This window comes from Acinonyx jubatus, chromosome D1 (assembly GCF_027475565.1).
Source record: "Acinonyx jubatus isolate Ajub_Pintada_27869175 chromosome D1, VMU_Ajub_asm_v1.0, whole genome shotgun sequence".
NCBI lineage: Eukaryota > Metazoa > Chordata > Mammalia > Carnivora > Felidae > Acinonyx > Acinonyx jubatus.
In genome coordinates this window covers 5,744,300-5,763,109 of record NC_069390.1, presented here as the reverse complement: position 1 = coordinate 5,763,109, position 18,810 = coordinate 5,744,300, and the positions used below count along the sequence as shown (strand labels likewise).

Here is an 18,810-nt window from a genome sequence, read left to right as displayed (position 1 = left end):
GGGATAACTTCAGGTGACCTAATTCAGGGACATGTAATTCAATTCCTGCAGGGAGGGAGGGCAGATAAAATATTTGAGGAAATAATGCCCCCCCAAATTTCCAAATTTGATGAAAAGTATGAACCTGCAGAGCCAAGATCAGCAAACTTGAAACATAAGAAACATGAATCAAATCATACCAAGATACACCATAATCATTGATTAAAATCAGTGATAAAGAATCTTAAAAGCGACTAGAGGTAGAAAGACACATTTACATACTGAGGAACAAAGATGCAAATTACTGCAGATTTCTCATTGGGAACTGTAAGCTACAAGAAAGTGAAGCAACATTTTTAAAATAATAAAGGGGAAAAAAATCCCTTAATCTGGATTCTATACCAGGAGAAATATATTTCAAAAATGGAGGCAAAATAAAGAATTTATCAGACATACAAAAGACTTCACCAGCAATCTATATTATAAGAAATGTGAAAGGAAATGCTTCAGTCAGAAGAAAAATGCTATCAGATGGAATTCTGGGTCTACACAAATAAAGAAGAGCCCTGGAAATCATAACTATCTGGATAGATATAAAAGATTTTTGCCCCATTTAAAAAATCTCTTTAAAAGATAATTGACTTTTTATGGGGTGCCTGGGTGGCCTGGTCCGTTAAGCATCTGACTCTTGATATCGGCTCAGGTCACGATCTCATGATTTGTGACATGGAGTCCCACGTCAGGCTCTGTCTGCGCTGATAGCACAGAGCCTACTTGGGATTCTCTCCCTCTCTCTGCCCCTTCCCTGTTTGCACATGCATGCACACATACTCTCTCTCAAAATAAACAAACATTAAAAAAAGTTTTTAATAAATAAAAGATAATTGACTTTTGAAAGCAAAAAATGCCATCAGAGTATATTATATGTGGAAGTAAAATGTGTGAGAATAGCACAAAGGCCAAGAGAGGAGAAATGGAAGTATATTATTCCCAGATTCTTATACTATATGTATGTGCAACTGTTATAATATCACTTAAAAGGTAGACCATGATAAAGTTGTATACTATAAAGCCTAAAGCAATCCCTAAGTTGCTTCAACAAAGAATTATAACTAATAAATCAAAAAAAAGTGGGTGGTGCCTGGGTGGCTCAGTTAAGCATCCAACTTCGGTTCAGGTCATGGTCTCACGGCTCCTGGGTTCAAGCCCCATGTCAGGCTCTGTGCTGACTGCCCAGAGCCTGGAGCCTGCTTCAGATTCTGTGTCTGCCTCTCCCCCGTTACACTCTGTCTCTCCTTCAAAATTAAATAAACATTAAAAAAAATTTTTTAAGTGATAAAATGGAATTATAAAAAACACCAGTCCAAAGTAGAATCCAAAAATAGAAAAGAGGAAAAAGAAAAAAAAAAAGGAAACAATGTAAGGAGAAAATGCCAAACACATAACAAGATTGTAGACTTAAAACCCAACCATAGCAGTATTTATATTAAATGTAAATAGTTTAAACAACCCATCAAAAGTCACACACTTTGACTCTTCGGACACTCCACTCACTGAGTTTGTAGCACCTCAAAGCTAGCCTGGCTCTGAACAGTGGATGTGTTGGCCTTAGCTCCCGTTTTAATGTCTTCTTGGATTTGGGATAGAGACTTCATTTATGGGCACTGTCTCACTTTGTTCTGCTGTGACTTTTCATAATGCCCCAGTGCCTACTGGGTGAGGATTTTAATCTTCATACTTAATGCCTCGTGTTTACCCTTTTCACAAGAGGATGAAAACAAAAAAGATTAAGGAAAATATATTCCTGGTTTCTTCAGCCTTGGTTCAGGGAACAAAAAGTGTTAAGTATTAGTTCTTAACTGGGTAATTTTGCCCTCAGAGGACATTTGGGAATGTCTGGAGACATTTTTGACTGTCATGACTCAGGGGGAGGGTGCCACTGGCATCTAGTGGGTAGAGGCCAGGGATACTGCTAAACATCCTACAGTGCACAGGACAGCCCCTACAACAAAGAATTATCTGGCCCAAAGTGCCAATAGTGCTTAGGTGGAGAAACCTTGGGTTTAAAAGAGTGAGAGTGGGAGTAAAATCAAGAGAAGAAAACCGGGGAACCTGGGTGTCTCGTAGGTTAGGCGTCCAACTTCGGTTCAGGTCATGATCTCACAGTCTGTGAGTTTGAGCCCCACGCCGGGCTCTGTGCTGACAGCACAGAGCCTGGAGCCTGCTTCTCATTCTGTGTCTCCCTCTCTCTCTGCTCCTCCCCTGCTCACTCTCTGTCTCAAAAATAAATAAACATTAAAAAAAAAGAGAAGGAAACCATTTCAGGGGCTTGTCCCCTTTGTCTTGGTTAGAGAATAGGGTTAGAGAAGGTAAGGAGTTTCCTTCTTAATCTGAATATACCCAAGTACTTACTGAAAGATATATCTTTGTATATATTTGTAGCATGTATCACACTGTATTACAGTTTACTGTTTTTTATGTGTATCTCCAGTACTATAAATATGATAACTTGAAGGTAGGTATTAAATCTTAATAAATATTAATAAATTAATTCTATGTATTATAAATAAATATTGATTATTAATAAATTTTATTTATTAATATTAATAAATCTTAATAAAATTAAATATTCATCTTTGTGTCCTCTGAATTTAGTATAGTGTTTAGCCTGTAGTACCACTCAAATGTATGATGGAATGAGCAAGATGAAGAAATAAACTAATTGTCCAATACTATACCTGTAGCACACACTTACTGAACTCAGAATAAATTTCTAGGGATTCTAGTGGATCTGTCTGTGGTGCCTCACACCTGTATTCAATGTGAAAAGGCTTAATATATAATTAGCTAGCACCATAGTTTATTTCTGAGAGTGTGAACCAGGTCAGTATTATGTTTGTTTTATGCAAATGAATATATTGTCATTTAAAAAAAAAAACCCTAAAATGTGGCAGTTTTCTTTAGCGACTATACATATTTCTATATGGACCGTCAGGCCTGCCTCTGATATTGCCAAGTCAGAAGCAGCCAACTACTACTGTCTTCGAAGATACCTCTTTCTTCATTGACTGGAAGAAATACCACTTGTGTCTGGTGCCCAATATGGATCTCAGTTTGGATAGAGGTATATCTCCCTCTCTTTGCACAGGGATAAAGAAACCTGGAGAATATTATATAAATGCAAGTAAATATAAATAGCAGGTGTACATAAAAAATAGGACCCAGTGATCTGATGGCTTAGGTTGGGTGGTGCTGTTAGGGGTCTGGCTGAGAATCCACGTGAAGTGCAGCAAACAACAGGTCAACAGGCAAAGCTCCATTAGAGCCTGTTTTGGCATTACATGTTAATGCTGGTTTTTCTCTCACTTCCTCTACTGGCTCCTCTCTTCCTGGTTCTCTTGAGGTAGTCATTGAGCCTTCATCTTCTAAGGACTTGTTCAGAGGGTTTCTCTTGTACCTTAATCTGTTTTAGAAAGGATAGTAAAAGATTAATAACATCTTTGAACTATTGTGGAAGAGAAATGTTTCCTAATGAAATGAGAAAATGCACATAAAATTACTTAGAAAATATTACTATATAAATGCAAGGCAGGAGTACAAACTATATAGTAATCAACTAAGAAACTAGCTGTAAGATTTATGCAGAGCCTGACCACATTAGCTTTGGATGAATTATACTGAGTTGGACACCTAATAACTGGATCAAAAAATAAAACTGGGAAGTAGGAATATGCAAACATGAGCTGATATCTAGGAGCTTTACAATGTTGAACTTGACTGTTATTAGCTAGAATTCTTTGAAATTTAGAAGGTAGTCTGGTCACCTGGATCCTGAGGAAGGTAGCCAGTGGGGAATAGGTATTCTAGAGCTGTAATGGCATGAGGAGACTGGAGCCTCCTGGAACAGAGTATTTCTAGGGGAATGACAGAGTCTTCTCTAGGAAGTAAGCTTCAGAGTAAGGGTTTTATTTCTTGAATAGGTAGTTATTCCAGAGGGTGGGATGAAAGAAGCCTGTCCTTGGACAGGGTCTCTGGAGATGAATGGTTTTGTGAAGAAAGAATTCTTGATCTTAACTGGGGGATGTCATGCCATTACAATTTTTGAATCTCTCGGGCTCTCCATATCTCCTTTTGTCTTTCATTTTTATTTTCATGCTTTGTTAGTTTCGTTTTTTTTTTTTTTTCCCGATTCTTGATGCCTGAACTTGCTCAGTTAACTTTGGAGATGAATAATGTAGAAAATATCTCCTCATCTTCCTCCATCATTACTCTAAGGGACAGAACCAGGATGTGGAAATACACGGAGGTATTTCTCTGAATGGATCTGGATGGAATTTAGGACTATCATGATTGTGTTTTAAAGGATCCAGGTGCTAGAAAGTGACGGTAGGGCATCAGATTACTTGGGAGTATAAATATAATATAGTGATGTGGTTCAGAACACAGATTTTGGAGTCAGTCTAAAACAGATCCACCACTTGCTGTCTCATGGTGGGCAATGTATTTAACCTGTTTGTACTTCTTATCTGTAAAATGGCGTAAGAATAGGTCCTATGTCTTAGTGTTGTTGTGAAGTCTAAATATTTAGATAGTTCATGTGAAGAATTTAACACAATACAAAGCGTGTAGTAAACACTTAATACAAATTAATTGTTATCATTACTCGGGTTTGACTCTGACGTCTGACTCTTACTAGTGATACCTACCTTAGAAAGTTGTATAAAGAATGAATAAATGTATCGTATTAGTGTTTCCCAATAAATTCTACAGCGTGCTGCTTGGTTTACATTTTGCACACTCAGTTGTTATTTTGATGTTCCTTCTATGAGTCACTATATTTGCTTCCATCATGTGGATAGAGAAACAGGTTCAGGAGGAAAAAGGAGTGTTTGATTTTAGATCTTCGATCATTCTTTGTTTGAGGTATAGGTTCTTTATTCACTTAGCATTCTGAGGGCCTTACTTATCTTAGAATACTGTATAATATCTTGTCCTCTAGATTTGGTGCTTCCAGATGTGAGTTATCAGGTGGAATCCAGTGAGGGGGATCAATCTCAGAATATGGACTCCCAGGGACAGACTCTGCTGCTTTTTCTCTTTGTGGATTTCCACAGCGGATTTCCGGTCCAGCGAACAGAACTCTGGAGTAGGTATAGGGGCTGCCAGTATGGGTGTGATTAAATGTTAAGAGAGTAAAGAAAGGGAGACTTTATCTGAATTACATATATAATTACATATATTTCTGTAGAATAATGAATTTTAATAAAAAATCTTAAATAGGTTAAACAAATTATATGCTGTGTAGAAAAGATCTGTATCTTAAAATGAAACCTCACTTAAATGATGACATTCCCAGAATGTTCAGAAATCAGATACTTTCTATAATGCTCTTTAAAAAGAGGCTATTACCTTAGATGAGTGGTTCTCAACCTTAGCTCCATGATATATTACCTGGGGAGCTTCTAAAAATGCCCAAACTTTACCCCCAGGGATTATGATTTCCTTGGACTGAGGCAGTGCTCTGATACCAGTATGTTTTCAAAGCTTAGGCCTGAGAACTGTCCACCACATTATTGCCTTTCCAGGTGGAATCAAGAAATGTTACCGGCCTTGCTTGGCCTTGACACAGTATCTCAACTACAACATAAGGTGTGGGAAGCATATTGGTATGAATAGCTTTATGTCATTGTCACATAGACCTCTGGGAAGGGAGAAATTTTCCTCGTTCAGGCATACAAGGGGGAGCCTTTAGTATCTAACAAATTGATGATAATCTGTTATCAGAAAGTTTCTGTTTGGTGGTCCATGAAACATGCATCAGAATCACCTGGAGTATTTGAAAATGTGTTTCTTCCTGAGCCAAGAATCAATTCATTGTTTTGTTATAAAAATATGGAATGCCTCAAGAATCTGCATTCTTAAAAATATTCTCAGGTAATTTTTAAATTTAGTAAAGTTTGAAAAACATAAATTTACGTGTTTCTCAATGCCCTTCTAAACTTTGAGGGAAGTAGCAAGAAGTGGAGCTTATAAATATGTGGGGAAAGGTTCATAAGCCTCCCTTTTGGTGCTCCCAGTATGTTTCTGTATTCTTTCTCTGTGAGCCAGTGTTTTTTTCTTGGGACTCTACTCTGAGCCATTCCAGTGCTTGTTTGGTGTGGCCCTGCTCCCACTGAGTCATGAGAGAAATGACACAATTTATATCCCCAGATCAGAAGAGCTCATGCTGACTGGTGCCAACTATTTTTTGAACAAACTATTATCAGTTGTGGGATTCTTCCTGCTGCCTGCCCTCCATGCATCTCCTGTCTTTCTCCACTATCTATATATTGTTGAGGAGAGAAGCACTATCTCCCTGGACTCTGCCTTGCAACTCTTTATTTGAGGAGCTGTTTTTGTCTGATGCCCCTGGTGTTCTGTTCATTAAGGCCCTGGAATGGGAGCATAGAAGAGACCCAAACTAATGAGGCTTCCAGCAGTGAAGACAGAATGAGGTTGCGTAGGGTTGTTACCTGGCTCACACTCATATGGACAGAGGCTGATAAGAGAAGAGCTTAGTATAGGGGAAAGGACTTCAGGTAGAATCAAGAGAGCTGGTGGTGTTGTTGTTCATTTAGTTTTTGAGAGAGTGAGTGAGTAGGGGAGGGGCAAAGAGAGAGGGAGAGAGAGAATCCCAAGCAGGCTCCATGCTGTCAGCGCAGAGCCTGATGTGGGGCTCAAACTCACAAACTGTGAGATCATGACCTGAGCCAAAATCAAGAGTCAGATGCTTTAACCAACTGAGTCACCCAGGCACCCCTAGAGAGCTGGTTCTAACTTTACTTCTGCCACCAAATTCCTCAGTGGTTTTTCAGAAGCAAGTCTCATAAATCATCTGATCCTCTCTTTTCGTATATTTAACATGAGATTGGTAGACGAGGGGCTAAAAGGCCCTTTCAAGTCTCAAGACCCTCTGAAGACTTAAGATCTACTATCTTCTAGTGAGGTTGTTTTGTTGTTGTTTTTTTTTCCGTGTGTGTGTGTGTGTTTGGGAGAGTGCAAGCAGAGGGGGGCAGAGAGAAGGGGACAGAGGATCAGAAGCAGGCTCTGTGCTGGTGGGCTGACAGCAGCGAGTTTGATGTGGGGCTTGAACTCACAAACCACGAGATCATGACCTGAGCTGAAATCAGACGCTCAACTGACTGGGCCACCCAGGTTCCCCCCCTGATTTTTTTGAGGTCTTCTAGAGGGAGTACCACATTCAGTCTTCCCTAGGATGATGTAAAGTCTGATACCATGTTCTGAATCCTATTATTCCTGAATCCTCCCACACCTGAAGAACTCAGATTCCTTAAAACCAGTGTTTTCTATCATTCTTGTAGTAAGTACTGTGATAGTTTATACATCTCTGCTTATCTTGACTCTGAAGGCCTGCAGCATCTCAGGTAGTGACAATACTGAATTAAATAGAAATTCATCACTGCATTAGTAAACATAGTATCTTTTTAAATTTCCTTACATATCTGGTGGTTTAGGACTAGCCTTTGAAAAAAGATGTACTGTGAAGGTAGGTAGATACAGATATATGGATAGAGATATAGTAATTTTATCTTTTTTCTCCCTTATTCTTTTTCATATCCTTGAAAGCTTTCTGTAGAGCTACTTTTAGGAAACAGATTGTGCAGAACTACAGTCTGTTTCCATGTGTCTTAAAAAAAATCACTTAACTGGCCTCCTGCCCACCTTGTCATGGTAACTTTTCTATGATTAACTCATTATTTTGCTACAGCGTTAAAGGCATCTGGTGGTATCAGCAGTTTTAGGAGAACAAACTTGTAGCTTTTTAATTAAATGTCTGCTTTCAAAGGGGTCTAACTGATTTCTTGAGGCTATTCTTAGGACCAAACTATAGAAAACAATAATCCATATGATATCATCATAACAATAGCAATATTTTCCCTTTGAATATTGCAATGTACATTTTAGAACACTTCATATATATTATCCTAGTTTATCTGCACAACATGCCTGTGAGAGCGGGTGTTATAAAGCCAATTTTAGTTTTGAAGTGAGAACAGTCAAGTGACTTGGTCACCATTAGTTAGTGGTAGAATTCACTCTAGAATCTATGTTCTCCTAACTCCAATTTTGGACCCTTTTTGAGCAGATCACATACTACATTCCTTTCTGGGAAGGCATCCTTGTGCCTTGTGGTAGAAAATGTACTTTCTGGTTTGCATTTTTAATGCAGCCCTGAGAAAAGCCAGCCAGCCATTGGCTGCTTCACCATAGTACCTTTGAATAGACTTTTCAGGGTAGAGTAGAAAAACACTGAAAAGGAAAGGTTTCCTCAGGTGTGAAGTGAATTTGTCTTCCTGTGTCTGTTGCCTCTGAGTCATCAATGCGAGCCTACTGCTGGATGACATATTTTGCCTGTCACTCTTACCTGTTAGCTATTCTGCTGCGCAGTGGTGCCTGTGGTTACTTTATCAGAAATAAAGTACTTTTTCTATACCACAGCATATCTGAGAGGATTAAGACCCTGACACTAGCAGTGGCTCACCACGGCAGTGATGCTCAAACAGGAGATGAGTAGGGCAGATACAACTTTCCAGGAGGCTTTCCTCTTCCTCATTCTCCTGTTCTTTCAGAGTCACAAGTATCATTGTCTGTAGTGATGTGGTATATATTTCTGTTTCTAATATTAATCAAATAGGAACCCTCACTTGTTTCTTCAAAAATAATGTCAAGCTTCACATTAATTTTTGAAGCTTTCTTTCATTTGTAAGTGGAACTGGGTGGGTTTGTAAGTTGCTGGGATTTTTGGGGGGCAGTGGGGGACTAAAAAAGTAATTATTTGCAGATAGGCAGAAGTGGCCTCTTCTTCTAAGAGCCTCTTTCTCATGCCCACCCTGACTCACAGCACATGAACATCAGTCTTAAAGTGGCCATTCTCACTCCCCTTAGGAGCCCATACTTTGCTCACCGTTCATCTCAGTGCCATCCTTACGGAGAGCCACAGTGTAGTGCAAGATTCCATCCAAGTGACTGTGGACCAGGCCTTGGAACAGTATCACCAGGATGCCAAGGTAATAAGAAATTCATAACTCCTTTTCTCCTACTTTCTCTAAGAAAAAGAACTAGAGGAGCACCTGGGTGGCTCAGTCAGTTGAGCGTCCAACTTTGGCTTGGGTCATGATCTCGCAGTTCATGAGTTCCAGCCCCCCATCGGGCTTGATGCTGTCAGCGCAGAGCCCTCTTCAGATCCTCTCTGTCTCTCTCTCCCACTCTCTCTCTACCCCTCCCCTGCTTGTGTCTGAAGCAGGCTCCAGCTCAGAAGCAGTGCTGACAGCTCAGAGTCTAATGTGGGCTCAAAGCCACGAACAGTGAGATCATGACCTGAGCCAAAGTCGGACACTTAACCAACTGAGCCACACAGGCACCCCAAGAAATCTTTAAACAGAAAAAAAGAAAAAAAGAAAAAAAACTAGAGGATATGACAGACCTGGAGAGCCTTCCTCGCTTAATGCCCTCTTCCTCTTTTGTCACCTTGGCTGATCCTTACACTGCCTGTAGTCTAGGAACTCAGGCTTTAACTTAGGATATGTCATTGTAACCATCTTGCAGTAGTACTTCCATAATACTACAATTCTACTACTAGTCTTACCTACTAGTAGGTGAATTTGAGTAAATAGGGACAAAATAATAGAGAAAAATGACTGATAATGCACCTGTTCCTTACTATCTTCCCTTCTGGAGCTATTGCTTCACTAAATCTTATATTCTCCCCCCATTTCCCAATGCTTTATAACATCACTTTCTCTTATCTGACTTTCTGATTTCCTCCATCCTGTGTACTTGTGGTAACATATTTCTTCATATGGCCCCCTTCTCAGGGGAAAAAACCAACCACACTAAGAGCAAAGTTTAAAGCTTTTTGTTTTTAAATACTATGTGCATCTGTTTTATTGCCTAGTGTCTTATGGGTTGGTTATCTTTTCTGAATGTGTCTGCGTCAGTAAGTCATCTCTGTAAAAGGGGAGTATATTGTTTCAGTACCTCGGTGTCCTTTATATGACATGATCTCAGTAAGTATTGTTGACTGGGGGGGGGGGGGGAGAATTGTTGAAATCCTGCAGCTTGGGATTATTTTAAACTGCCATCTCCCCTTACTTGTTATGTTCCTTAGGATCATCAGAAATTGCAGGCCTCACTCTCAGTGGCTGTGAATTCCATCATGAGTATCGTGACTGGAAGCACCAGCAGTAGCTTCCGAAAGATCTGCTTCCAGGCCCTTCAAGTTAGTAGACTGGAGCCGCTTAAAAGTGCCAGGTTTTTAACAACATTCTACCACCTATCTTAGTAATATGCACAGAGCTTTTAGAAGCATTTCATTTTAGCCTCTTGTGATCCTATATGGTATCAGGCTTGTGGTGTTTTAAAAAACATTTGTTGAATGGATAGTGTACTATTTTATAAATGAGAAAATAAGTTATTTAAAATTTCCACTTCCTTTAGGTCACATAGCTAGCTACAGTTAGAGCTAAGACTAGATCAGTGATTCCAAGTTCCTTACTGAAGAATGTTTGTTACCTCGTGGTTACAGAAAACATTGGAAATAACTGAGTAGCCTTATTTGGCAGTATGGAATAGTGTAACAGTTGAAATTAGAGGCCTGAGTTCAATTCAGAACTGGCTATGTGGACTCAGGCCTGTACTTAACTTCTCTGAGCTTCATCTATAAATTGGAAAAAATAATAGTACCTCACAGGGTTGTTATGAGCATGAGGGCTAAGTATATAGCATATGGTAGGTTCTGGATAAATGTTAGTTTCCTTCCTTTTAGAATTCTGTGCTGACCGGTTGGTATTATCAGTGGGGTGACACATTCATTCTGTGTCTATTTTATTTTTTGTAATTTATCTTGAAAAAATAGAATAATGTATTCAAATTAAAAAATAACTAATAATATTTATCAGTGTAGTTACAATTTTTGCATATTATCTCATATAAGCTATATTGTATAGTTGTAACCAACATATTCTATATTCATATATAATTTGACATTTCCTCATTTCAGCTGTTTTAAAATTTGTATCAGTTACCCAATTCTACTACATTGATTTATTTTTTTTTTAATTTTTTTTTTTAACGTTTTATTTATTTTTGAGACAGAGAGAGACAGAGCATGAACGGGGCAGGGGCAGAGAGAGAGGGAGACCCAGAATCAGAAGCAGGCTCCAGGCTCTGAGCCATCAGGCCAGAGCCTGACGCGGGGCTTGAACTCACGGACCGCAAGATCGTGACCTGAGCTGAAGTCGGACGCTTAACTGACTGAGCCACCCAGGCGCCCCTCTACTACATTGATTTAATCTGATTTAATAAACCATTCCCCTAATCATAGACATTTAGGTTGCTTGTATTCTTTTTGCTAATATAAATAGTATTTCAGTTAATACCTCTATGTGATATCTTGCTGCTTTTGAATTATTTCTTAGAATAAATTTCTATACATGGAGTTACTAGGTCTAAGAGTATAACACCTTTATAATCTAGTGCATCTTACAGCTTCAACTATCTGGGTCGTGTGGATAGCACAGGGTAATGAAAAGAACACTATGTTGGCAATTCTAAAGTCAGTCCTAACTTTTGTACTGACTAGCTGTGAGATCTTCAGTGGATCACTTCTCCTTTTTAGATTTCAGTATTCTTGTCTATAAAATTAGTGTGTTGTGTTAGGTGGTTGCGCTTGTCCCCTTTAACTCTAATATCCTACAATTCTATACTAAAAAGTAGAGGTTATTACCCATTGCTTATGGATGCTAACTATCATCTTGTTCTTTCTTCCCTAAAAGACTTACCCGAGGAAAGTTTCTTATTTCAGCCTTATTTGAATACAGTGGAACCTATGCTGTCTTGGAACTTGTTCTGGAGGAGAGCAATTTACATAATCCTTTTATGAACAGATGGATCTATGGGATGTGTATCCCCTATAGAGATAAGAGAACAAAGGCCTTGTTTGAAAGATCTTGCTTAGGTAACAGAAATTGGAAGACACAGAAGCCACAGCTACTTGTCTCATGCCAGTTTCACAGGCCTTCTCTCTACTTCTTCTGTGTTCATTGAAATTAAGGAAACTCTTAACACAAACATGGTTTGCCTTCCAATTTGTCTCCTCCTCTTCCTATATCATGTAGGTACCTTCTTTTTGGTTTCCAGTACTGGAATTCAGCATATTCTCTCTCTGGCCCATTTTAGGCAGCTGACACTCAAGAGTTTGGGACTAAACTGCATAAATCATTTTATGAGATCACCCAGCACCGATTTCTTCCCCACTGCTCATGTGAGGTGAATCAGGTAAGTATAAATAATCAGTAGTTTAGTGGAAATCTTCCATATTGATATATGTGAACCCTAATACAGGGTGGGTAGGTGCAAGTACTTTAAATTTTTTATTTATTAAAAAAATTTTTTTAACATGTATTTATTTTTGAGAGACAGAACATGAGTAGGAGAGGAGCAGAGTGAGAGAGAGGGAGACACAGAACCTAAAGCAGGCTCCAGGCTCGGAGCTGTCAGCACAGATCCCGACACGGAGCTTGAACTCACAAACTGGGAGACCATGACCTGAGCCAAAGTCAGATGCTTAACCGACTGAGCCACCCAGGCGCCCCTAAATTTTTTATTTTTTTAATGTCTATTTATTTTTGAGAGAAAGAGCACAAGCAGGGGAGGGACAGAGCGAGGGAGACATAGAATCTGAAGCAGGGTCCAGGCTCTGAGCTGTCAGCACAGAGCCCAGTTCTGGGCTCAGAGTCACAAACCACGAGATCATGACCTGAGCTGAAGTCAGACACTTAACTGACTGAGCCACCCAGGCACCCCAGGTACGAGTACTTTAGATTGCACATTCTGAGGTTGGCCTTTCAGCAAGGAAGTCTGTGGTTTAGGAGAACTTTAACAGAACGTAGTATTACACAGAGGTCAAGAGCATGGTTAGATGTTGCTCAGATTTTATTTCCGCCACTAACTAGTTGTGTCATATTATGGAAGCTATTGAATCTTTCTAAGCCTTAGTTTTATCAGTAAAACAGGAATGACGCATACCTAAAATTGTTGTGAGGTTTGAATAAAATAATGTACGTAAAGTGCTTGGCACATATTTACTCTTACAATGGTGATGTGATCAAAGCCATACTTTTATCTCTTCACCTTTCTGGGTGCTGGAGATATAGAATTGCATTAGTTAGTGTCTCCACCCTCGAGATCAGAAGGCTTCATCTTGTTTTGTGACAGACTCCTCTAATGAGTGAAAAGAAATCAAACTTAGGAAATTCTATATATCTCCAGATTCTAGGTAATTTTTAGTGGTGTTCCAAGTAAAGCACACTTTTCTGGCCTTCTTGGCTCCAGTCAGTAGGATTGACTTTTCTGGAGCTAAAGTATAATATGAGTAAATGAAGGAGATTAGGGGTGATGTTATACAGTGGCTTCTGGCCAAGATGGAGTAATAGGAACCAGATTTATTCTTCTGTGTGAAATAACAAAAATATACACACGATATATATAACAATGTTTCTCAAGACACTGGGCATCAATGAATAGGATAATCATTCCTGAGAAATGGAAAACAAATGAAGTGAGCCCTATGATTACCCTAGCATACTGCCTAGAGAAAGTACAGAGGCCATTGAACAGGGAGAAGACATCCAGGCAAAGCCTAGTAGTCTCCCTAAGTTGAACAGATGAAGTGGAGAGTCCCGGGATGCCAAGACAGCTAAAGTTTTCAGGGCAGAGTACCAGAAAAGAGAGAGTTGCACAGAGAGAGAATTCTGGGAATCTGCAGTATTCAGTATTCAGAATAGTATTAATCAGCTCATTCTTGTGAAGAAACTATGCAGGCAAAGAACCATCCAGACGGATAAGAGGGGACAATATGCAGAGCTTACACAGGGCTAGAGATAGTGCATATTTCCATCAACCAGAGAGGAAAGCTTTATAATTTATGGAGCATCAGGTAGAATACTAAGAAGAGTCTTGCCTTGGGAATGGAGAAAAATTACACCTCTGCTTAATAAACACTCCTCTGGTCCTGCCTAACAAAGCTTAAAAGCAGAAGCAAGATCTAAAGGGATCAAGTTGTTTTCAAGTAATTCAATAGCATCACAGAACAAAGGTCAAGAATTTTTACAAGAGTATTAAAAATATCCAGCACCCACCAAAGTAATATTCACAGTGCCCTGCATCCAATCAGAATTAACAGGCATGCTAAGAAGCAGGAATATACAACCCACAATGAAGAGGAAACTCCATCAAATGATCAATCATTTAATGAAAACCGATCCAGAACTGACACAGAGGATAAAATTAGTAGACAAAGACATTGAAAGAGTTATTATCATAACTATATTCTGTATGTTCAGGAAGCTAGAGGAAAGACTGAACATACTAAGTAGAGATGTGGAAGGTATTAAAAAAGACTCAAATGAACTGTAAAGATGAAAACTATGATGTCTCTGAGGTGGAAATTACACTGAATAGTATGAATGGAACATTGACACTTAAAAACACATAGCAGTAGAAACTATCTGAAATGAAACACAGTTGTAAAATAATATTGATGATGATGATGATGATGATGATGATAGTAATAGAGCATCGAGCACCTGTGAGTTATGGGACAACTTCAGGTAGCCTATTATGTGCGTAATTGAGGAATATGAAGAAGAAACAGGCAGAAAATATATTTGAAGGAATAGTGGCTGAAAATTTTCCAAATTTGATGGATTCTATAAAACCAACAGATCTAAGAATCTTAAGAAACCCCAAGCCCATGAAACAAAGAAAACTACACCAAGACACATCAAAATTAAATTGGTTAAAACCAATGGTAAAGAGAAAATCTTAAAAGCAAACAAGGGTGAGGAAAGCTTATGTACAAGGAAACAAAGATAAGGATTACAGAAAATTTCTCATCAGAAAAAGTATAAGATAGAAGAAAATGGAGCAATGTCTTTATAGATCGTACTGAAGAAAAAACCTTCAACCTAGAATTCTTTACCTAACAAAGATACCTTTTTTTCTCCAAATGTATTTATTTGTTTTTGAAAGAGAGAGTGAGAAAGAGCATGTGCGTGCACACATGAGCAAGGGAGGGGCAAATAGAAAGGGAGAGAGAGAATCCCAAGCAGGCTCAAACTCACAAACCGTGAGATCATGACCTGAGCTGAAATTGAGAGTTGGACACTTAACTGACTGAGCCACCCAGGCACTCCCAACAAAAATATCTTTCAAAAAAGATGAAAAAGGACTTTTTCTGACATACAAGAGTTGAAAGAATTCATTATCAGCAGTTGAGAAATGTAAAAGAAATCCTTCAAGCAGAGAAAAAGTGATAACCAGCTGGAAACCTGAATCTAGGTAACTACATGGATAAATATAAAAATTTTTTTTTCTTATTACTTAAATCTCTTTAAAACATAATTAACTTTTTAAAGCAAAAATAGCAATAATATGTTGTGAGGTTTATAACCTATGGTGAAGTAAAATGTATAACAATAACAGCACAAAAACCTGGAGGAGACAGATGGAAATATACTGTTTTAAGGACTTATACTGTATGTGGAATAGTGTAATATTATGTGAAGGTAGACTGGTAAGTTGAAGATGAAAAGAACCATCAAAATAATATAAGGATTTACAGCTATTGATCCAAAAAAGGAGATACAATGGAGTCATAAAAAATATTCAACCCTCAAGAGAATGAGAAGACAGGCCACAGACTGGGAGAAAATAATTGTAAAAGACACACTAGTTAACGGACTATTACCCAAAAAATACAAAGAATTCTTTTTTTCTTAAAGTTTATTTTGAGGGAGAGAGAGGGAACAAATGGGGGAAGGGCAGAGAGAGAGGGAGAGAGAGAATCCCAAGCAAGCTCTATGCTGACAGCACTGACGCAGGGCTCAATCTCGTGAATCATGAGGTCGTGACCTGAGCTGAAATCGAGAGTCAGACGCTTAACCGACTAAGCCACCCAGGAACCCCCAAAATATGCAAAGAACTCTTGAAATTCAACAATAAAAATAAAGCAGCCAAAGACTTTAACAGACACCTCACCAAAGAATACATAAGATGGCAAATAAGCATATGAAAAAATGCTCCACATCATATATCATCAGGGAAATGCCAATTAAAACAATGAGATACTACTACACACCTATTAGAATGGCCAAAATCCAGAACATTGACAACACCAAATACCGGCAAGGATGTCTTAATTGCCAAAACTTGGAAGCAACCAAGATATTCTTAAGCAGGTAAATGGATAAATAAACTGTGGCACATCCAGACAATGGGATATTATTTTGCACTAAGAAAAAAATGAGCTATCAAGCCATGAAAACACATGGAGGAAGCTTAAATACATATTTAAATAAAAGAAGTCAATATGAAAATGCTGCAAACTATGATTCCAAGTATATGACGTTTTTGAAAAGGCAAAACTATGGAGACAGTAAAAAGATCAGTGGTTTCCAGAGGTTAGATGAAAAGGGAGGAATGAATATGCAAAGCACAGAGGATTTTTAGGGCAGGGAAACTGTTCTGTATGTTTCTGTAATGGTGGATACATGTCATTTTACATCTGTCCAAAACTATAGAATGTACAACACTAAGAGTAAACCCTAGGGTAAACTATGGACTTTGATGATAACGATGTGTCAATGTAGGTTTAACACTTGTAACAAATGTACAGCTCTGATGGGGGATGTTGATAATGGGAGAAGCTATACATATGTAGGGGCAGAGGGCATATGAGAAATCTATGTACCTTTTGCCCAGTTTTGCTATGAACTTAAAACTTCTCTAATATTTTTAAAAATATTTAATCTAAAAGAGGGCAGAAAAAGAGGAAAAAGAAGGAAAAAGAACAAAGTACAGATGAGACAAATAGACAACAATTAGCAAAATGATATATTTAAACTCCGCCATATCAATTATATTAAATATAAGTGGCCTTTACAACTATTTACATTAAAAGGCAGAGATTGTTAGATTTAATAAAGCAAGAGCCAACTGTATACTGCCTACAAGAATCCCACTTTAAATATAAAGACAGAAATAGAGTAAAAGTATAAAAGTATGGGAAAAAATGTACTGTGCTTACACTAGTAAGAGCACTGAAGAGGGGCACCTGGCTAGCTCAGTTGATAGAGCATATGACTCTTGATCTCAGGGTTGTAAGTTTGAGCCCCATGTTGGGTGTAGAGATTACTTGAAAATAAAATCTTAAAAAAATAAAAAAGCACTGGAGCGGCTATAACGGGTGCCTGGGTGGCTCAGTTGGTTAAGTGTCCACCTCTTGATTTCAGTTCAGGTAATGATTTCACCATTGTGAGATCAAGCCCTGCTTTGGGTTCTGCACTTAGCATGGAGCCTGCTTAAAATTCTCTGTCCCTCCCCCTCTGCCCTTCCCCTGCACATGTACATGGTCTCTGTCTCTCTCTCTCGCAAAAAGAAAAAAAAAGAGAGACTATAAAGTAGATTTCAGAGCAAAGAACATTACTAGGGATAAAGAGAGTCATTTCATAATGATGAATACAATACAGTGAGTACAACATAATGAGGATAATAGCCCCAAACATTCATGAAACTTGATAAACTTTTGAGAGAACTTTAAAATAAATGAAGCAAAACTGATAGAACTGTAAGGTGAAATAGACAAATCCACAATTTTATTTGGATATTTCAACATACTTCTCTCAATAATTGATAGAACAAGTAGACAAAAAAATCAGTAAGTCTATGAAAGTCTTAAATAACACTATGAATTAACTTGACTTGATATTTATAAAACACTTTGCCCAACCACAGCAGAATATTCTTTTCAAGTGCAAAAGGGACATTTAACAAGATAGGCCATATTTTGAGCCATTAAATACATCTCAATAAACTTAGAGGATTCAGGTTATACAAAGTATGCTTTTGATTACAATAGGATTAAAGGAAAATCAGTGACAGATATCTAGAGGGGCACCTGGGTGGCTCGGTTAAGTATCTGACTCTTGATGTTGGCTCAGGTCATGATCTTACAGTTCATGGGTTTGAGCCCCATGTTGAGCAGAGCCTGCTTAGGATTCTCTTTCTCTCTCTCTCTCTCTCTCTCTCTCTCTCTCTCTCTCTCTGCCCCTCCTCCCTCCCTCTCTTGCTCAGAAATAAATAAACCTTAAAAAAAAGATATCTAGAAAACTCCAAATATTTGGAAATTAAATGACACACTTATAAATAACCCATGGGTCAAACATAAAATCAAAAGGGAAATTGGAAAAGTATTTTAACTTAAATGGAAATGCAAATTATCAAACCAGAGACATCACTAAAGCAGTACTTGGAAAAATACCTATGTTAGAAAAGAAAAAAGTCTTAAATCAGTGATCTCAGCTTAGACTAGAATAAGAGCAAATTAAACAGAAGAAATTAGATAATAAAGTCAAAGTGGAAGTCAGTATAATAGAAAAAAAAACAGAGAAAAATCAATGATATTTAAAGGTGGTTCATTGAAAAGATTAATAAAATTGATAAACATTTAGCCAGACTAATCAAGATATAGGAGAGAAGACACAAATTTCTACTACCAGAAATTAGAGAGGTGACATCAGATATTAAAAGGATTATCAGGGACTATTATGAACAAAGTTTACTTCAATAAATTTGACAACTTAGATTAAATGGACAAATTCCTTGAAAGAAATTACCAAAGTTCACTCAAGAAGAAATAGCACTATATACCTGGTAGTTCTCTATTAAAGAGATTTAATTTTCAGTTGAGACTATTGAGACTATTTTAAAACT

The 18,810-nt window shown here is 38.1% G+C and overlaps 1 protein-coding gene across 19 annotated transcripts in view; it reads left to right on the top strand.

Moving 5' to 3' along the window:
- The window catches only part of CD1H11orf80 (chromosome D1 C11orf80 homolog), a 118,514-nt gene that overhangs the window by 90,393 nt on the left and 9,311 nt on the right, over nt 1-18,810 (top strand). For all 19 annotated transcript variants that reach the window (XM_053202872.1, XM_053202874.1, XM_053202878.1 and 16 more), the window contains 5 exons: nt 2,957-3,103; nt 4,979-5,125; nt 8,926-9,047; nt 10,148-10,258; nt 12,217-12,315. In XM_053202872.1, coding sequence (XP_053058847.1) covers nt 2,957-3,103; nt 4,979-5,125; nt 8,926-9,047; nt 10,148-10,258; nt 12,217-12,315 — 626 coding nt within the window. The remainder of the gene's footprint in view (nt 1-2,956; nt 3,104-4,978; nt 5,126-8,925; nt 9,048-10,147; nt 10,259-12,216; nt 12,316-18,810) is intronic.